The 21441-nt window shown below is 52.5% G+C and overlaps 1 protein-coding gene across 1 annotated transcript; it reads right to left on the bottom strand.

Moving 5' to 3' along the window:
- Nucleotides 1–355: 355 nt before the first annotated feature.
- On the bottom strand, nucleotides 356–21016 carry LOC149875578 (T-cell ecto-ADP-ribosyltransferase 2-like). The gene is made up of 7 exons (XM_090056676.1): nucleotides 20884–21016; nucleotides 14294–14382; nucleotides 12537–13224; nucleotides 11273–11302; nucleotides 10420–10502; nucleotides 931–1078; nucleotides 356–735 (listed from the first exon to the last, which is right to left on the bottom strand). The coding sequence occupies exons 2-7, from the start codon at nucleotides 14357–14359 to the stop codon at nucleotides 356–358; spliced, it is 1395 nt and encodes a 464-aa protein (XP_089912802.1). The 5' UTR covers nucleotides 14360–14382; nucleotides 20884–21016.
- Nucleotides 21017–21441: the final 425 nt, after the last annotated feature.

The raw sequence follows: 21441 nt of genomic DNA on the forward strand, positions 1-21441 counted from the left end.
CATGCACATATTCCATCTGGGCCTGTCGTGGCTTAGCAGCTCTGGGTGGTCATATAAAGCTCTTCAAATCCATAAGATTCAAACAAAAGGGGTGAATAGCGAGGTGCCTGTGAGAAACTCCCACCCTACAGTGTCCTGTGTGGCGGGCCAGTAGGGGGCGCTCCTGCATTGAGTCGCCCACCTCCCTGCGCCCGACCCCCTGCCAGGCTCCGAATGCCTCCCTAGGGGCGCCTTATGTCCGGCCGACCCCCTTCCCGGAGCACACTCGCTAGCCTGGGGGTAACGTAGCTGCCACCACCCCAAGAATGGACTCACTCTCGGCCCTGTGTCCTCGGGGAAACACAGGCCTAATGTCCTACGGGTCCAGCACCATAAGATGAAGCAGCTTCTCTCTAGTGTCAGCCTTGGCTCCGTCCGCCCATTTAACGAGTGCATCCCACAACACGGCCATAAAATTAGTCATTGACTTCTCGGGCTGTGGGACGAGATTCCGGAATTTTTTCCGAAAATAGCCCAGTTCTAACTTGAACCTCAAAGACACGGCCTGTTTGAAGGTATTATAGTCATCAGCTGCATCTGAGGGCAGGCTGTTCAGGACCACCGCCAAGTCGCCATCTACCAAAGCGGCTATGTGCAGCATGTACTCCTCCTCGGGCACCTTTAACCGTCGGGCTTGCCTTTCAAAGGTGCTGAGGAATATGTCGGGGTCATCTCCGGGTCGGTAGCGAGTGAAGGCTGAGGAGTTCGGTTTGGGGTGTTCCCCAGGTGCTCGCGGAGGGCTCTCACCTCCCCCGTTGGGCTGCTGACTAGGTGCCTCTCGCTGTGCTGTCTTCTCCGCCAGCTCCATCCTTTTCAGCTCCAGCTGGGCTTCCATCTCCCTCTTTTTCAGCTCCATCTCTATCTTTGCCTTCTCCAGCTGCGCCTTCTCACGCTGGGCCTCCATCTTCATCTTTGCCTTCTCCCGCTGGGCCTCCATCTGAGCCTTTTTCAACTCCAACTCATACTTGAGCTTGCCCTGTCGCTCCTCCGTAGGGGTTGATCTCCCTGAGGACTGCGGACTTGGCGTGCGGCGCTGATTCTGGGGAGGACTCAAGAGTTGACGTGTGTGGAGGTTGCTCTGTGGCTGAGTCATTGTCACACAGGAGTTTAATGAGTTCCTCCTTCCTTAGCCCTTTCTTCACATGAAGGCCTCTCTCTTCCGCCCGTTCTTTTAGTTCAGGCACGGTCATTTGGACATACTCGTCTCCCACCCTGGCCATCTACACTATCTAGTCGACCTGATGCCAAATTAGAAATGGTTTGCTCAAGGGATTTCAGTGACTCTATTACTCTTCCTAAATTATGCCTGTAAAACAGCAGGGTATTATCCCGCCACTGTCACCACGTGTGGAGGGCCAGTAGGGGGCGCTCCTGCGTTGAGCCGCCCACCTCCCTGCGCCCGACACCTGCCAGGCTCTGAGTGCCTTCCTAGGGGTGCCTTATGCTTGGCCGACCCCTCTCCTGGAGCACACTCGCTAGTCTGGGGGTAACGTCGTCCCCACCACCCCGAGAAGGGACTGTCTCGGCCCTGTGTCCTCAGGGAAACACAGGCCTAATAGTCTGACGGGTACTCGACCCAGTACAGGACTTGGGGCACTTCCCCACGTCCGGGGGCAAAACGTATAGTCTCCCTTAGTCCGCAGACCTAAGGGGTCTCTTAGGCATAATTTAGACCCACCCCTCAATAAGTCTCTCACACCGGTCACAAAGGAGGACTGTATTGATTACAAGGGTAGGGTGAAAATAGGGTACAAGATGGAGCAATATCCTAGAAATCCTAAAGAGCAAACAGTCTGGCTGAGGTAGGCTTTTGGTCACGCATCTGAGTTATGGCCAGCTAGATATCGAATCAGATCTTGAGTAGCTGACTTAAAAGCATCTTCCAGAGACTGGTGAAGTTTCCACTCTGGAGGCAGGCTGCTTCCAGCTCTTGAGTTTTGGGGTGAGAGAGAGCCAGTTTCAGATAGTAAGGCTTCTCTGTGTCCCCCTGCATGGCTGCTGCCCCCACCTCCTGGGCAGTCCCAACTTATCTAGCCCCTGTGACCTCATTCACCTGGTCCAGTGGAGGCCAGCTCCGGTTGTCTGTCGGCCAACTGATTTGAAATACATCACCAGTTGCTGGGCAGGTTCCAGCCCACCAGGTAGATGCCCCTCACCCAGATAGATGATACTAGTCCCGTAGGCAGAAGGAGCAGGTTCCCCCCTCCCTCCCTAATGCAGCCAGCTCAAGTTACCTAAAGAGACAGGCTGAGGTGTGAGTCCTCTGTGATGGGCCCATCTTGATCTCATTGTCGCAGGGCAGAGAATTTGGGGAAAAACCAAGGTGGCTTTCTGCCACAGGGAGGAGACCCCTGAATCGGGCTCTTGGCTCGTTTCCACTCACTGGAGACACCCCAAGCACTGTCCCCTGCTCTGCATCTCTCCCTTAAAGGAGGCCATGAGAAGCAAAGGGGGCTGGCTTGTTTGTCCTGCCTCCCGGTCCATGGTTTTTGCCTTCCTGCAATGACCTCTTTCCCACTGCAACAGGCAGGAAGCCTGCTAAGCTCAAGCACAAACCATTTGCATCAGGCTACAGGATCTATTAACGTGGGGAACATCTGTCAGGGCAGCAGAGTGCTTGGGGATCGCTAAAGCACAATTACCCTTCAGTGGCACGTGAACTACAAACAGAGATCACTCCGTGTCCTAAAATCAAAGTTAACTTTATTAGTCCAAGTATTATCTCAGTAGTTTCTATATTCAGAGGGAGAAAACCACTTAGTACAAAGTTCTCACCCAATCCCCGAGGTTACTTTGCTTCACAGAAAAGACGGCCACTCAGTTCCTGAAGCAAAGGGTGCGTCGTTGGCTGGGATGATGCAGACAGGTGTTGAAAGCTGGATTCGTGCTGTAAATGATGAGGATGACGAGGACACACTTAACTTTCTTGCTTCCCCCTTTTATGCTTTGCTTTAACTTGCCTCCTTTGATGACTCCTTGCTTTTGGATTGATCTCTCTGCAGTCAGCATATTGCTCATATTCTACCCTGTTAACATACTCCTTTGTTCAACATCCCCATTACGAGCACACCTCTTAATTGCGTCTTACTTTAAGCATTGTCCATTGGTCTCCTTTATCACTTTCATTAACATAGCCAATCGTTTCAGCCCTCTGATTCAGTTGGTTGGTGCCAAGTTCAGTTCATTTGAGCTAGGAACAAAACTATTACTATGTTGTGTTAGAAAAACTTCTCACAGCGATAGACAAAAGAAAGAAACTCAAGGCTGTGAGCTGCTTGCAAGGAACAAGGCCAGCTGATCTTGCAAACGCCAGCAAACGAAAAGTTCAGATAACAACGAGGCCGTACAGACCTTTAGGCTGGATGTAAAAGAAAACTTTAAACAATACTATAATTCACCACTCGATAAACAGGTGCAGCTTTAAAGCATAAAATGCGACATGCTGCCCTAACACAGGTGCACTTGCACCCCTGAGATCGGTCTTGCACCCTCTGGAAACACCAGCCGTGAAACCGGAAGTGCACTTCCGGTTTCGCCACTGGCTTGGTGATCGGCCGCTGGGGGACCCCGCCGTCGGTGATCTGGTGCCCCCCAGACTCAGGAGGCACCAGTCGCCCATGCTTGCAGTCTCCAGCATTGACGGTCCAAGATATTGTGGTGCAGAAGCCATGCCCTTCACTCCCACGTGCAATAGCTGCGGAGGCCCCTTTCCTCCGGGCATGGGAAACAGCGCTTGGGGCAAACCGATCAGCTTCCACCGCATCCGGTGGCAAGGAGCTTCCCCTTGAGTGCACGCCAGGTGACACACAACTTCCTGCTGTTCGTTTTGAACTGACGGCCCGCTCGTCTCATGTCTGGTGAGACAGAGTTGGTCGTAAACCCCTCGTGACGTTTTCTTCACTGCTTTGTGAACCTCACTCACGTCCCCCCCCGAGCATCTCCAGGCTTGGGGTCGCGGTTCTCTTGTCACATGGACGCCCCTAACTCCCTGTGTGCAGCTCTGGCACGCCGTCTGTGCGGGATGGCAAGTTGTGAGTGTCCTCACACTCGCTGGGCTGCGAGTGTCCCCAAGGGGCTCCTGTGCTGTGTCACCCCCCCACCTGGCCTGCTAACTGGCTTCACAGCCCTCCTTCCCTCACTAGAGCTTAGCAAAAGGTTCACACCTCTTGCAGCCCCGGCAGAGCCCACGCAGTTGCCAGCTCCCGCAGGCAACCCAGGCTCGACCGCAGCTACTGGCCCCGCTCTCCCCAAGACAAAGTGAAAGGTGTTTGTTGTGGGAGACTCCAACCTGTGGGCACTGAGGGGGCAATGTGCCGCCCCGACCCCTTAGCTCGGGAAGTCTGCTGCTTCCCGGGGGCCCGCATCCGAGACATTGCGGAGAGGATCCCGCAGCTCCTCCGGCCCACAGACCACTACCCCATGCTCCTTATTCACGTGGGCACCAATGACACGGCTCGGAGCACCCCCAGCCAGGTCATGAGGCGCTACAGGGAGTTGGGAGCGGGGCTTAGGGGTCTGGGAGCTCAGGTGGTGTTTTCGTCGATCCTCCCAGTCTCGGGCTATGGGCTGAGGAGGGAGAGGAGGATCCACGCAGTGAACCAAAGACTGCGGCCCTGGTGTCATCGGGAAGGCTTTCGCTTCCATGACCACAGCCCGCTCTTTGGAGAGAGAGGCAGCGAGCTGCTAGGAAGAGATGGCCTCCACCTCTCCCCCCTGGGGAGGAGGCTCTTCTCAGCCAGGCTGGCTGACCTGCTCCACCGCTGGGGGATGGGGGGACTACTGCCCCTGCTGGCCCGCTGAACGGCCCTTGCAAAGCCAGCGGACCAAGGCACTTAAGGGAGCCCACCCCTGCCCCAGCCCTGGCACAATCTGTGGGCAAGGCAAGAGCCCCCAAGGGCTCACTTGCCTGCCTGTACACTAATGCCAGGAGCCTGGGCAACAAGCAGGACGAGCTCGTCCTCCTGCTCAGCGCAAAGAATTATGACGTCATTGGGATAACGGAGACCTGGTGGGACTCCACCCATGACTGGACCACCGGTATAGAGGGCTATACCCTGTACAGGAGGGATCGTGTTGACAAAAGGGGCGGGGGTGTAGCTCTCTATGTGAAGGAAAGCTACATGTATCTGCAAGCTGATGTTGGCGACCGGCATGGACAGCTAGAGACCCTCTGGGTAAAAATTCATGGGGAATAGGGCACAGGGGACACAACGGTGGGAGTCTACTACAGACCTCCCACTCAAAGTCCTGAGCTTGACCAGGAGTTCGCCCGGGAACTGACTGAGGCCGCTTGCTCCAGGACCTTGGTTGTCATGGGTGACTTCAATTACCCGGACATCTCGTGGGAAGATCACTCAGCTAAATCTGAGCAGGCGCAAAGCTTTCTCTCGTGCGTGGATGGCCTCTACCTGACTCAAGAAGTCTATGGGCCGACGAGAGGCAAAGCGCTGCTCGACCTGGTACTGGCTATGGGGGACGACCTAATCAGCGACCTAGCGAGAGAGAGAAGCGGGGCGGGATCACTGGTAGGCACTTCTGGTAAGTCTGGAGCGCCTGACTGGTGGATAGAGCGGAGGTGGGAAATTAAAACCGCAGCCTTTAAAAGCCGTGGTTTGACGTAGCTTCTGGCACTCGGGAGCTAGGAGCAGCACGGAGAGTAAAGACACAGGCACACGTGTGTCTTGCACACACGTGTGCCCCCTTACCTGACCCGGAGCAGAAGCAAGAGCAGCAGAGGCAAATGGAGCAGCAGCGGGGGCAGCAGCAGCTGATCCCCCTAAGCTAAGTGGGGCAGAGGGGCCAACGCAGCTGAGCCGGGTCTGGAGGGGAAGCCCCCTGGATCCCTCTTAGCTGAGCTGGTAGGGAGCCACGCTCCCGAGCCACGCGAACAGAGCTCACAAACCTGCGTGGTGTGTAAGAGTGCGCTGGCGTATGCACCAGAGTTTGCACTGGAGGGGGAGCAGGAGGGGCCGAGAGACCGACTCTTGTTAGTGCGGGCCAGAGGACCCGAACTCAGCTAGGAACTCCTACGATGGTGTCGACAGGGAGTGCTGCCAGGGCCTCTGCCCGGGGGGTGCGGCCTTCCCGGGGCTTGTCTGAGGCCTCCACCCAGACAGAGCCCACGGCGGGGCTGGCGTCCCCCAACCCCCTGGCCTGCGGGAGCTGCCCAGCAAGGCCTGGGGGGCAGGGACTGGGGACCCCCACACCTGTCCTGCAGGCACCTTCCTTAGGGCCCTGGAGGCGCAGGTGAGGGAGCTCCGGGAGGAGGTCAGCAGGCGGAGGGGAATCAGGGAGGCAGAGGAGGAAATTGACAGCTATTTTCTTTCCCTGCAGGGTTGTACGACCAAGGAGGATGCACCTCTTGATGAGCCCTCCACTGCTAAGTGGCAGATGGTCACCTCCCATGCCAGGGCTGCTCGTACCACGGCAGCACCAGTTCCTACAGTCCGGCTGAAGAACAGGTACAAAGCTCTGGCAGCCCTGGAGGAGGAGGACAGAGAGGACGAAACCAGGGAGGAGGCAACTCCACACACACCGGGTCCCGTGCAGGCTGAAGGAGGCAAGATAGCCAGGAGGAAGAAGTGTCGCGTGATTGTCACTGATGACTCCATCCTGAGAGGTACGGAGGGCCCCATCTGTTGCCGGGACCCCTCGGCACATGAGGTTTACTGCCTACCTGGAGCAAGGATTCAGGATGTGAAAGGATGCTCCAGACCGTAATCCAGCCCACCGATTATTACCCCATGGTCCTAGTCCATGTGGGCACTAACGATGCGGCCAGGAGGAGCCCTGATCGCCTGATGGAGGACTACCATGCTCTGCGGTGCGTGCTGAAGGAGATGGGCGCACAAGTGATTTTCTCTTCTATCCTGCCAGTGAGTGGACGAGACAGACGACATGAAATGTGCATCGCAGAGACAAACTGGTGGCTACAGGAATGGTGCTTCGAGGAGGGCTTTGGCTTCCTCAGCCACGACCGGCACATCACGACGAGAGACATGCTGGGATGGGACAGCTCCACCTTTCCCTGATGATGCAAGGGGGCTGCGCGATCATCGCCCGCTGGGATTCACCATCCAGCGCAAGGTGGAAAAGACATGCAGTCAGGCAGTGGCTCTAGATTTTTGGAGGGCAGAGTTCAACGAGCTAAGGAGGATAGTTGGGGAAGCGCTGAGGTTCTGGGGGGGAGGGGAGCCAGGTGTCCAAGGAGAGTGGTCACTCCTTAAGGAGACGATCCTCCAAGCCCAAAGGAAAGTAATCCCAACGAGGATCAAAGGGAGCAGGAGAGCACACAAGCCCCCATGGCTCATCAAAAGCATCCTGGAATGTGTCCTTGCTAAAAAGGAGGCTTACACCCAGTGGAAAGAAGGGGTCATCACCAGGGAGGGCTATTCTGCAGTTGCTCGGGGATGTAGGGGGGTAGTTAGGAAGACCAAGGCAGAGATGGAACTGGGACTAGCTTCCCAGATTAAGGACAATAAGAAGTCCTTTTTTAAATACGTAGGAGGTAAAAAGAAGGTCCCGGGTAATGTGGGGCCCTTGCAGGACGCCATGGGAAACTTGGTCATCACACCAGACGGCAAAGCTAACATGTTTAACGATTTCTTTGCCTCCGTCTTCCTAAGTAGGGACCAGAACAGCCACCTCCCTGCTGGGCCCCTCTCGGGCCCCGGGGGAGGCACACCTGGGCCACGGGTTAGCGAGGATTTAGTTAGGGAGCTTCTGGAGGGGCTGGACATATTCAAGTCAGCCGGCCCGGATGATCTCCACCCTAGAGTTCTAAAGGAACTGGCCGAGGTCATTGCAAGTCCCCCGGCACGGCTTTACGAGCACTCATGGTGCTCTGGTGAGGTACCGGAGGACTGGAAGAGGGCCAACGTGGTCCCCATCTTCAAAAAAGGCAGGAAGGAGGACCCAGAAACCATAGGCTGGTTAGTCTCACCTCGATCCTAGGCAAGCTATTTGAGAAAATTATGCTGGCACACATCCACGAGGGGCCAGCAGGGGACTACATGCTTAGGGGCAACCAACACGGGTTCATCAGTGGCAGGTACTGTCAGACCAACCTGGCGGCCTTTTACAATCAGATCACCAGATCATTAGATGCAGGGGGCAGCAGTGGATATAGTCTTCCTGGACTTCCGGAAGGCTTTTGACACTGTCTCTCACCCCCTTCTCATTAAGAAACTGGGGGGCTGTGGTGTAGACACCCACACAGTCAAACGGGTTGCCAACTGGCTGGAGGGCCGCACCCAGAGGGTGGTAGTAGATGAGTCCTTCCCAACCTGGAAGGACGTGGGCAGTGGGGTCCCCCAGGGCTCGGTCCTCGGGCCCGCACAGTTCAACATCTTCATCAGCGATTTGGATGAGAGGGTAAAAAGCACCTGTTCAAATCTGATGATGACACTAAGATGTAGGGGGATGTGGGCACACTGGAAGGAACCAACAGGCTACAATCAGACCTCGACAGGTTACAGGGCTGGGCGGACAAGAATAGGATGGGTTTCAACACAGACAAGTGCAAGGTGCTGCACCTCAGGAGGAAGAGCCACCACCATACCTACAGGTTAGGGAACTCCCCTCTTGTCAGCACACAGGCAGAAAGGGATCTGGGGGTCATCATTGACTCCAAGATGAACATGGGCCACCAGTGTGGGGACGCGGTCAGGAAGACCAACCGCACCTTGTCCTGCATCCACAGATGCATCTCGAGCAGGTCCGGGGAGGTGATCCTCCCCCTCTATGCGGCACTGGTCAGGCCGCAGCTGGAGTACTGCCCCCAGGTCTGGGCGCCGCACTTCAAGAGGGATGTGGACAGCATGGAGAGGGTCCAGAGGAGGCCACTCGTATGATCAGGGGACAACAGAGCAGGCCCTATGAGGATAGGCTGTGGGACCTGAATCTGTTCAGCCTCCACAAGAGAAGGCTGAGGGGGATCTTGTGGCCTGTTATAAACTAGTCAGGGGGGATCAGCAGGCATTGGGGAAGTCACTGTTTCCCCAAGCACCTCCAGGAGTGACCAGGAATAGCGGTCACAAGCTGGCAGAGGGGAGGTTTAGGTTAGATATCAGGAGGCGACTTCACGGTCAGGGCGGCTAGGGTCTGGGACCAACTTCCAAGAGAAGTGGTGCAGGCTCCTACCCTGGGGGTGTTTAAGGGGAGGGTAGATGAACATCGTGCTGGGGTCATGTGACCCCAGTACTCTTTCCTGCCATGGCAGGGGGTCGGACTAGATGATATGCTCAGGTCCCTTCCGACCCTACAAACTGTGAAACTATAAAACTATGAAACCTGTTGGTGGGCACACTAGGAATCAACCTGCCCACTTCTGTCTACCTACGGCCAGGCCCCCATTCCTGCAAGGCTGCAGGTAAGTCTGAGACAGCGATACCAGAAATTTCCCACTCTGCATCCCTGGGCTGTGCCCACACTCTACCAATACCCTGTGCCAGGAGTGACTCAAACACCTCCTCGATCAGCCTGGCTTGGTTGTCCTCCCATGCTGCCTGTGGCAAGTGGCATGTGGAATCAAATGAACTTGCTGTTACATTTCCATTCATAATGTGTCTTCAAAGCTGGTGGAAGCAGGTGTCAGCTGTGTTTTCTCCATGTTCCTGCTTTTGTCTTGGAGCACTGAGACCTGAAGTTTTGCACCTAATGAGCACTTGCAGCTTGGTTTATTTTAAAGTTGAAAAAAAATTATCTAGACATATAGGACGAGAACTTCCTGTAGACAAAGTGGCACAGTAAAAGGTAACAGGCCCAGGCCACCACAGTTTTCATCTTGCTTTGTCTTCTAGTAGCTGTGAACAAGAAAAGATCAAAACAGCCTTTATCTTCCTGCAGGGGGGCTGCAAAGGGGATGGAGCTGGACTGTTCTTAGAGGGGGCAGATGACAGAACAAGTAGCAACGGGCTCAAGTTGCATCAGGGGACGTTAAGCTTGGATATTAGGGCAAACTTTCTCACTAGGAAGATGGGGAAGCACTGGAACATGCTACCCAGAGTGGTGGTGCACAGACCATGCTTGGTATAACCTAGTCTAACCTGCAAAGCTTGAACTAATTTGGAGGTGGATAGACATTCCCTTTTCATTCCAGAAATGCAGGCACATGCCTGCAGTGTCTCAGGCTAGAAGCTGGGGGCTAGAGCAGCCCTCGCTTCCTTTTCACAGGGCTGAGCTGAGAGGGGCATGGCCAGCAGGACTCTTTTGTTATTCCCTCCCCACAAACCCCCAAGCAGCCCAGCAGGGAATGTTTATCACCCCTAACTCGGTGTCTATCAAGCCATTAAGATAACTAAGCCTCTCTCCACTAACTAATGGGGCTCCTCTTAAACATCTATTCTTAAACAGCTTTTCCAAGGAAGGACATTAAGCTACCTGTTGATTAGCTCCAAAAATCCTGTCTGCCTCACAGTATGGATCATAGCCAGCATGTGGTCTGCTAGCTGATGCTGAGGCATCTGCAAAGGGCAGAGGAGATGCGGGCGGAATAACCCCTGCTTAGCAGGGAGAAGCCAGGCAGATGCTTTGTGCCCACAAATCTGTGCAGGACCTGCAGCCAGGGAGCAGAGGGGAGGGGCCAGCTCTTCTGCAGAGAGCACGCCCAGCCCACAGAGCATGCTGGGATGCTGGGGGAGTCTGATTTATCTTAAACCAGCAAAGGGTCTGGGACAGGCATTGCATACACCAGTTTGAGCCAAATCAGGTAAGTCTGATACTATTTTCAACCAGGTTTATCTCAAACCAGTTTCAGTCTTTTTCAAACTGGTTTATGTGTACTGAACTTCTGTTCTGTTACAGGTTTAAACCAATTTCTGGTCACTTAAACTGGTTTATGTGTAACTTGTGTCCTTAGCTCTCAGGTCCCTTCTAATCCTCATTTTCTATGATTTTATGAGTCTAAAAGTGCCAACATCACTTCACTCTGCTATCTATCAGGTCATTTACAGCTTCTGGAACAGTACCGTAGAAAACAGCAAAAATGTAGCAGTGCCTACACAGGCTTCTTATCCCTTCCTAATTACTTCCAACGTCTGTTAAGGGGCTGTCAAGTGTATAGACTGTGTATAGCATGTCTACAAATGGCCAAGGATGCTGCATCGGTTGTGTTTAATATCCACTCGACTTGTTTCGCTTCACTGAGATCTGCCCTGGTGAGATGCTTTCTGCTCAGCACATTCTTAAAGAGGGAAAGAAGCATTTGGACTTGTGAAGACAAGAAGATTCTTACCCGTGTCAATACACTCCGAACTCTTCTCAGCTGAAAGGCAAACACAGGCTCAAATTAGGGGTTACAGTGAACGGCAGGCTGCCCGTGCCAGTGCATCAGCCTCATTCTAATCATTCCAGTAGCAAACTGACTCTCTAGTGGCCGCGTCTACACGAGATGTTAGCTGTGCATTTCTTACTGCACAGTCTTTTGGTACTTGCATACCCAAGAACTAAATGACTTCTCAGGAACTGGTGTTACTGTGCAGTAGCATCCCTGCACGGCTTCCTGGTGATGCTGACTGCTCAGTAGCTCATGACTACTGCGGTTCATGCCCTGTGACACCACCACACAGTAGTAACAAGCTACTGCGCAGTAGTCATGACCTACTGAGCAGTGAGCATCTTATGTCAATGCAGCCAGTAACAAGTAAACACATGGCCCAGCTCCCTCAGTATAACTGTCCCCAGGAGGCCTTGCTGCAGCAAATAGTGTCAAGGTGGTAGGTTTTATCTGGCTTATTTAGAGAGGGGAAACCCCTGATACTTGTGGAGAATCACTCCTGCCTCTCTGAAGGGTGACTGTACCGTGGAGAAGAGAGACTTACGCTGAGGTAGGGTGGTGTAGCATGCGGACAACTCTTACAACAGAAGCCATCTTAATCTGCAGAGCCACAGGTAGAGCAGGGAGCAGAGAGCTGAGCAGCAGATGGGGCAGGGGAAGGGGATTGGAATAGCACTGGAGGGATGGGGTGGTGTGGGGCTTAACTCGAGGCATGCCTGCCAAGAAGATTGGTCCCCACTGCTATAAGACATAACAGCAGGTTTCTTACTCGGCCTGTCTTCACATGCAATTATCATTACCATGCAGTAAACTAATTTACTGTGCAGTAAGCATCTGCATGTGTAGATGGTGATGCTTTACTCTGCAGTAGATTAGTTTACTTCACAGTAAAGTGTCTTGCGTAGACACGTCCACTGTGCACGTGAACGGCGATCCTTTTTGGACTGCTGCTGAGATATGGATCTTAATTAAAACTTGTGGCAATAATTTCCATTGCATACAGGGGTTGTCTCTCACTAGATAAAAATAGATTTACTTCAGTTTTGGTGAATGCTTCTGTGAGGAAAGACCAAGGGCAGCATCTCATTAGTACATCTTTGTCTCTGTTGTTTGACTATTAACTACTGAGTCCTGAGTATTTGTATCTCTAGGCTGACATTTTCTAATTCACCGAGGCACGCAAACCCCTAGAAGAATTGCAGACACTCAGAGCAGTACTCACTCCCTTCATATGCACAGTTAAAGTAGCTGCAGGTCTGTCTGGTGCTCTGGAGGAAGTAGTGGTTGCTCTCATGATCTACGTGAACCACCTTGAATATCTCACAGGGCGGGATTAGCACTTCCTGTTGTGACACGTTATATGAAAATCTCGTGATATTAACCCCAAAGCCAGTGTTGATGGTGAAGAACGTGGTTGTGCCAAATTCTTCAGCTACAGCTCTACTGAAAGACGAAGAGGCAAAACGTCCAAACCTGACGGGGCCAGAGTTGCTGTACTGATATGCAACTTTTTCAACTCCCCTGAATACCTGCTTGTGGTACCTCGGATTGTAGTCCTCACTGAGGACCTGCAAAGCTCTTGTCAAATAATAATGAAAGCCTTTGAATTTGAAGTTATCTTTGTAAGTAGCTAGAGTTTCCCCACTAGTCATCACTGCCTCATTAAATTGGCTGTTAAATATGGAGTCAGTATACACTATGACTGCTTTTCCATAGTTTTCGTGAAAGCCTTTTGGGACGCTTCCTTTCACTTCATTCCATTTCTTTGCTGCCTTATTCCACTGATCTTTCAGGAGCGTGTTCATTTCTAGTTCTTCCTCCAGCAGGTCTTTTGCTTGTATTTCCATGTCAGAACACCCTATATACTGGTCATCAAAAGCATTGGGTATCATGTCCAAGGGGCGAGTCTCCTGAGAGAATAAAGCCAAGATGATTTTATTTTTAAGTGTCATGTTCTGCAACCCGACAGATGTCCCAGATGCAGGAGCTAATTTGTGGGGGGAACCCTTCAATTCTGAGTTAGATATTAATTAGAAAATGAATATTTATCTGCCCCTGGCTGCCTGGCATGTGGCCCTTGATAGCTTACCAAATCTCAGTAAGCGGCCCTCCGTTCAAAATAATTCCTCACCTCTGCTATACACATTCACATCAAAACCCATGCTAATATGCTAATGTAAAGTAAAAATAGGCTCCTGAGCATTAAGCATCACTAAAAAGTGTGCTCTTCTGCTACTGTGCATTAGGGCAGCCTGATGTGCATTCATTTCATACCTCTCATTACAGGTACTAAATTTAATGCGCAGTAGCAAAAGCGCACTAATGAATGAATAGATATGTCCCCCATTGTGAGGTAGTGGGAAAATGCACAGTAGCCTATTTTCATGCACATTAGCTAAAGAGCATCGTTTTTTGGTGACATTTTAATGAACATTAAAATAGACTAATGCACATTAAAGTGCATGTGTAGATGTACCCATGTGACCACATTACTAAGATCCATATCCTCACAACAGCAATGAATCAGAAGTAGTGAAGCCAGATGAGCTACTCTGGAAAGTGGATAGTAGCAGTGAGGCCAAAGCTCTGTTCCATCCTTCCTTCTCCTCACCCACCTATTCCTGGAAGGTGTAGACAGCCTTATTTACTCCTCCATGGGTGCATCTACACATGCTTTTTATCATGCACTAGTCTATTTGGCTTAAAGCATAACAAAAAACGTGCTTTCTCTAATGCCTATTACCAAAAGCACATTAATGAATGTGTAGACGTGCTGACAGCCAGGTACTAAGACCCAGGCTGAGGTCTAGGCACAGTTCTTATTGTCTTAATCCCTGACACCAGTACATAGTTCCAAGTCAATGACAGTTCTCTTTAACATGAAAGATTAGAGGGTGCTGCTCCAGCAACCTTTAGGCATGTGACAACCATCTATTTGGGCTGAAAAGGGTGGGGAAGGATGATGTGCAACAACTTTACCTTTTTGAGTATCTGCCAGATTTTCCAGCATGCATAAAGGATCGCCAAGACCAGTATAACTTTCATGGTGCAGCTTCAGGAAAATCCAGCTGTAGCAGTAATGGAAATGTTGAGGAAAGAAAAAAAAAGGTCACTTTTTTCACTATTCTGGATCCAGTTCCTTTGCAGAAAATGGATTTCAGCGCTTGCATCTCAGTTGCAAAACTGGTCTAAACCTTTAAAAACTCCTTTTCATGCTTTCTCCAGCCAGTCCCTCCCAGTGTGTCAGGTTGATCAGCTCCTTCAGCCTCCAGGTTTGCTCCCCCAACCCCTGCCTTTCCCACAGAGGACACCCACAAGGTACAGGGCTGCAGGCGCCCTCAGGCAGACATGGCCAGAACAGCTCCAGATTCAAAGAGGCCATGATTCTTTCCACAGTGATGGCACCTGAGCCAACATCCCCACAACTGCTCACTGGTTGTGTCCGTCATGCCCAGGCCGGCTCCTGTGCAAGTAGTTTAGCCCAGAATGCATGATGACTTGCTCAGTTAGTGGCAAAGCTAAAAACAGAAGAAGCCACCTTGATACCAGCCCAGTGCAACCCCCCACCCGCCTACTTCATCAGATGCTACAGGTAGCCCGCTACCTGCCCCATCAAACTTTCCGCTGGTTAGGAGAGGGCCTAGAGATGGCAGTAGCTATGCTGCTGATGGGGGAAGAACATTGCTTTTGAGGACGGATGGAGATGCAGGGCTTGGGGTAGGGGAAGAAAACCAGAAGGCCAAGAAGGGATGGAAGGGGCTGGGAAGTGGAGGAGGACCCTGGTGTTGGGATTTGTAGGCAGCAGGGCATTTTATGCTGGCACCTGATGAAGCAGCTCACACCTTTCTGACCCAGTTAGTTTTTAAGGTGTCCCCTGCCCTGCCATCTGCGTTTATGAATCTAAGTGACTGTTTCCTAGCAGTGTAAGAGGCTGTTTTCAATTCTGTTACCCATACAGTGTGGACATCTAGGAATCCACATGATGGATCCATATGGTTCAAATAGGCCAAGACCACATTCCCATCATTTCCTGTTCTCATTTTGTACAATGGTCAAAAGAAATAACTGTGTTTTGACTATCTGGAGCCATCCTGTCCCACAGGGTTTTTCTATATCAGGGGTGGGCAAAGTGCAGCCCACGGGCCAGATGCGGCCCACTAGGCCATTCTAGCCAGCCTGCAGGGCCCCTACAAATTTTAGAAAATTAATATTTATCTTCCCCTGGTGCCCTATCATGCGGCCTCGATGGCTTGCCAAAACTCAGTAAGTGGCCCTCTACCCAAAATAATTGCCCGCCCCTGTTTGACACTCTGATTTGGATGTTCTTGTTCTAATCTGATCCTTAGGGACCTACTTAAATCACAGTGAGACAAGGGGTTTTTTGCAGCACGCTTGCAGCATGCAGAGATGATTTTGTGGGTGTTTTATGGCAGCCCCGCACCTCAGCTCTGGTCATTGGAGAGAATCATAGAAAATGAGGGTTGGAAGGGACTCAAGGAGCTCACATCCAGTTCAACTCCCTGCTCAAAGCAGGACCAGCCCCAACTAGCCCCAGTGGGGGAAGAAGGGGCAAGGGGGTGGTTGACAACTTTGCTGCTGGCTGCCCTTCATGCCATCCCACCAGCCTGTGCCTTCCCCTCCTGGCAGCGAGGATGGCTGGCAATTCAGCTTTTTAATTTTATTAAGGCTTTTTTGTTGATTTTGTGGATTTTAAAGATAATCCTGGGTCACGAAGCTTCTGCAAAATACGTGAAACCAAAAATTAAGGAGGTTCCAACTGATCATCCTGGTACTGGACTATCTTGTACCTTGTGTAGTTGTCTCCCCATCTCATCTCCTGGCAGGAGTGCCTATCTGGTCCACATGCCACATTTTGCTTGTGTCAGGAGTTAATGCACATATCTGTCTGATCAGGCCCACTGAATCTTCCCCATAGCCCCAGAGAGACTTCTGTGTCCATGCTGCTCAGGGAATAGAACCACCACGGGCCAAAAATGTCATCATCAGGCAGCTGGAAACCTGGATATGTGGGCACAAAAAGGGTAGTACCGTCTTACCTGTCTCTCTGCCTAGACCAGCTGCCCGGAGCCCACGCTGGGCTACCGTACAGCTCCTCTGTGCTGCTAATGCTCCCCTACACAGCAGCCCAGGTGTAGGCTCTGGGTGGGTGCAGCAGTGAGGGCCAGGCAGCAGCAGGGGGGATTGGGCCACTTTTCTCCCGCGCTGAGCAAGTTTCTGCCCGGCCGCCCCTAGTGCTGTTTAGCATGAGCAGGTGAATCTGGACCAGGCACAGGGTGGGCCAGGTCAGGGCTGTGGAGTGAGGACCTGCTGATCCGCTCCTGCTGGAGTGAGTCCAGAGCAGGCGTGGGGCATGTTAGGGCTGCGCGCTGCTGGCAGGGAGGTGCCGCAGGGTGCATGGGCTCTGGGCTGTTGTGTGGTGTGGGCAAATGCTGACTGGCTCAGTGGCCTATGTGGGGGGGTCCCATGCACACCCCACCATACCCACAGGCACTGCCCTGCAAACCTCACAACCACACCCCCTCACACACAATCACACACCCCACAAACACTGCACCTACCCACACCCTCCCCCACAGCCCAACAAACCCTACAGCCCCCAGACCCCTCTCCACATGCACAGAAACACACACCCCTATGTGCCTCTTGGGGAGCCCCACTCACTGCTATGCGCACACACCTCACCACTCACACACATTCATACACCCCCATGCACATGCCACCCCCCCCCAGCAAGCACACCTCCAGGCACTCTCCACCTCCACACACCCCATAAACCCCAAACCCAACCAGCTATACACACGTGCACACACACAACCCCCACAAACCCCCCACCCACATCCACACATACTCTCTCCCTCCCCCACACCCCACATACACACATCCACACACATATACCCACAGGCCCCCACAAACCCCACACCCATTCCTCCATACCTCCAACACCCCTCCACACCCCCTGCAATATTTGAGCAAGACTTCTGAGCTATTATGCAATCACCTCTATATATACGACACGAGCACATGCATTGGGACAAAAGTATTTTTTAAAACTAAAATTAAAATTTTTTATTGTAGATGTTTGATTTTTAGTATATCTTTTTTTTTTCCAGTTCCAAGATGGCAAATCCCCTTTCCAAATGGAATACTTCTGGGGCAAGGGGAGGGACTTCCAGTGGTCAAGGTCAGGGGTTAGGGGCAGGATCTCCGGTCCCAAGATAGCAACCAAGGGTCATGGCACCTATCCAGGGGCAGCACTACTCTTGTGGTCCTTGACAGCTCACCAAAACTCAGTAAGCATCCGTCAAGCCAAAATAATTGCCTGCCCCTGACCTAGATTGTGGGCTCTTGGAGGCTTGAGCCATGCCGGTGTATAAGAATAGACTCAAACCCACTTTCCTCTGTTACCTAGGACATCAACGCATGACTGGGCGGTGAATGTCAAGGGTTATAGGCTGTACAGGAGGGACGAGATAGGAAGGAAAGGTGGGGGCGTGGCACTCTACATTAAGAAGGAATACACATCCTCATCAATTAACAAAGAAGCAGGGGAAGGACACTGTGAAGTGCTCTGGGTTAGAATACCAGGCAGTCGAGGGGAAAGAGACTTAACAGTGGGAGTCTACTACAGACCTCCCAACCAAGGGGAAGAGCTTGACCAGGAATTCTTAGGTCAGCTCACGGAGGTAGTGAAGTCTAAGGATGTGGTAGTCATGGGGGACCTGAACTGCCCGGACATCTGCTGGGAAGAGCAGTCAGCCAGATCTCACCGCTAACGTAGGTTCCTAGCCAGAATGCAGGACCTCCATCTAACCCAGGAGGTGCACAGCACCACCAGGGGGGACGCCTTGTTGGACCTAGTGCTGGCCACGGGATATGACCTGGTGAGGGGGCTGCGGGTGCTCAACTACCTGGGCAAGAGTGATCACTGCCTGCTGGGATTCACCATCCAGCACAAGGTGGCAAAGGCCTGCAGCAAGGCAGCAGCCCTAGATTTAAGGAGGGCAAGCTTAAGTGAGCTAAGGAGAATAGCCAGGGAGGCACTGTGGTCCCAGAGGGGAGGGGAGCCAGGTGTCCAAGGAGAGTGTTCGCTCCCTAAGGAGATGATCCTCCAAGCCCAAAGGGAGGTAATCCCAATGAGGATCAAAGGGAGAAGGAGGGCACACAAGCCCCCATGGCTCACCAAAAGCATCCAGGAGCGTCTCCTAGCTAAAAGGGAGGTGTACACCCAATGGAAAGAAGGGGACATCACCAGGGATGACTATACTGCAGTTGCTCGGGGATGTAGGGGAGCAGTCAGGAAGGCCAAGGCAGAGATGGAATTAGGACTAGCTTCCTGCATTAAGGACAATAAGAAGTCCTTTTTAAAATACATAGGGGGTAAAAAGAAGGTTCCAGGTAATGTGGGGCCCCTGCAGAAAAACTCTTAGGAAATCTGGTTGTCACACCAGATGACAAAGCTAACATGTTTAACAATTTCTTTGCCTCCATTTTCCTGAGCAGGGACTGGAACAGTCACCCACCCTCTGGGCTCCCCTCAGGCCCCAGGGGAGACACACCTAAGCTAAGTGTTAGTGAGGAACTAGTTAGGGAACTTCTGGAGGGACTGGATGTATTCAAGTCAGCGGGTCTGGACGATTTCCACCCTAGAGTACTAAAGGAATTGGCTGCGGTCATTGCAGGACCCTGGGCACAGCTTTACGAGCACTCATGGTGCTCTGGTGTGGTTCAGAGGACTGGAAGAAGGCCAGTGTGGTTCCAGTCTTCAAAAAGGAGGACCCAGGAAACTATAGGCCAGTTAGACTTACCTAGATCCTAGGCAAGCTGTTCGAGAAAATTATGCTGGCACACATCCACGAGGGGCCAGCAGAGGATTTCATGCTTAGGGGCAACCAACATGGGTTCATTCGAGGCAGGTCCTGTCAGACCAACCTGGTGGCCTTCTATGACCAGGTCACCAAATCCTTAGATGCAGGGGCAGCAGTGGATATAGTCTTCCTGGACTTCTGGAAGGCTTTTCCCACTGTCCCTCACCCTGTTCTTAGTAAGAAACTGGGGGACTGTGGTGCCAACACCTAAACAATCAATTGGGTCACCAACTAGCTGGAGGGATGGTGGTGGACGGGTCATGTTCGACCTGGAGGGATGTGGGCAGTGGGGTCCCCCAGGGCTCGGTCCTCAGGCCTGCACTGTTCAACATCTTCATCAGTGACTTGGATGAGAGGGTAAAAAGCACCTGTTCAAAGTTGCTGATGACACTAAGATGTGGGGGGACGTGGGCACGCTAGAAAGGAGAAATAGGCTACAATCGGAGCTAGACAGGTTACAGGGGTGGGCAGATGAGAATAGAATGGGATTCAACACAGACAAGTGCAAAGTGATACACCTGGGGAGGAACAACTGGCACCATACCTACAGGCTGGGGAACTCCCTTCTTGTCAGCATAGAGGCAGAAAAGGATCTTGGGGTCATCATTGACTCCAAGATGAACATGGGCCGGCAATGTGGGGATGCAGTCCAACCGTACCTTATCATGCATCCACAGATGCATCTCGAGCAGGTCCAAGGAGGTGATCCTCCCCCTCTATGTGGCACTGGTCAGGCCGCAGCTGGAGTACTGCCTCCAGGTCTGGGCACCGCACTTCAGGAGGGATGTGGACAACGTGGAGAGGGTGCAGAGGAGGGCACTCGCATAGTCAGGGGGCAGCGGGGCAGGCCCTACGAGGAGAGGCTGTGGGACCTGAACCTGTTCAGCCTCCACAAGAGAAGGCCGAGGGGGATCTAGTGGCCTGTTACAAACTAGTCAGGGGGGATCAGCAGGCATTGGGGGGGTCCCTGTTCCCCCGAGCACTGCCAGGAGTGACCAGGAATAATGGTCACAAGCTGGCAGAGGGGAGATTGAGGCTAGACATCAGGAGGTGTGACTTCACGGTCAAGGCGGCTAGGATCTGGACCCAACTTCTGAGAGAAGTGGTGCTGGCTCCTACCCTGGGGGTGTTTAAGAGGAGGTTAGTTGAACACCTTGCTGGGGTCGTTTGACCCCAGTACTCTTTCTTGCCATGACAGGGGGTTGGACTAGATGATCTACTCAGGTCTCTTCCGACCCTAGAAACTATGAAACTATGAAACCATCTCCTTAATGTGATCCTAACAGCTTAGGTCACCATCACATCCAACGAAGTTACATGTTTTTGGCACCCTGAACATTCGTGTGCAATCCCGGCTCTGGCTGTACCCCCTCCCTGCTTCGGCTGCTTCCAAGATTCTCCCCACCCAAGGAAAAAGCAGCAAGAACCCCCAAATACACACATGCATATGCTCATGGAAACATTGGGATCTGCTTTTCCAAGCCCTCCCTGTCCCTGCAGCCTGAGACCAAGTGCTGAGGCAGAGAAGCAGCAGAGACAAAGCAACAAGCAGCTGCCAGGAGAAAAGGGAACCACTGCACGGTCCCACCCAGCTGCAGTTTTCTGCACTGATTCAGGAGAAGCGCAGCAAGCCTCTGGGCCCTGTCACTGCTTCTCTGCTCTAAAGGCAGCCCCTGCACTCACCTTTGGGGCCCTCAGGGGCAAAACCAGGCCGGAGAGGTGGATGCGATGGGCAGGCTGGTGCACCTGATGGCAGTGATGAGGGAGGTTTGGTCCAAATGTGACAGCCCCGTGACCCTGGCTTGTACTTTCAGTTTTGGCCTATGTTTTCACTTGTGCCTGCCAGGGTGCCCCTTCCTCTTCCCCCAGCAGCTGTGTGCAGGGAAGTGAAGAGCAGCTGTAGGACTGCACCCGGGCTCAGTGCACGGGACCAGCCCACCCAAGCACTGCGAGCCAGGAGTGGGTAGCTCCTATGTCCGTGTGTGCCGACAGGCCCACCTGTCTACATGGGCTGTAACTGCCCCGCTGTAGTGCACACAATGAGCATGTCTCTGTTAGAAATGGAGTATTGTTAGAAATGCACAGCTTGCATCTTGCACCTGATAAGAAAGAAACACTGCCAAGGACTTTTTTCTTTCCCAGCCTTGCCACAGCCTTTCTTATGCTAAATTGCAGACTCTCCCCCAGCTTCTCCCTAGCCTTTCTCATACAGATTACAGAAGCTGGAATTCAACTGACTGT

Source organism: Crocodylus siamensis, chromosome 1 (genome assembly GCF_052110815.1).
Source record: "Crocodylus siamensis isolate JL-2025a chromosome 1, ASM5211081v1, whole genome shotgun sequence".
Lineage (NCBI taxonomy): Eukaryota > Metazoa > Chordata > Crocodylia > Crocodylidae > Crocodylus > Crocodylus siamensis.

Excerpts from the sequence above, each read along its gene's own strand:
- LOC149875578 (XM_090056676.1), bottom strand. The coding sequence starts at position 14,359 with ATGAAAGTTATACTGGTCTTGGCGATCCTTTATGCATGCTGGAAAATC. Across the intron at positions 10,503-11,272 it reads TTCGGAGTGTATTGACACGG|ATGCCTCAGCATCAGCTAGC; the intron begins GTAAGAATCTTC and ends TGCCCTTTGCAG. Across the intron at positions 736-930 it reads GATGAAGATGGAGGCCCAGC|CCTTCACTCGCTACCGACCC; the intron begins GTGAGAAGGCGC and ends CGAACTCCTCAG.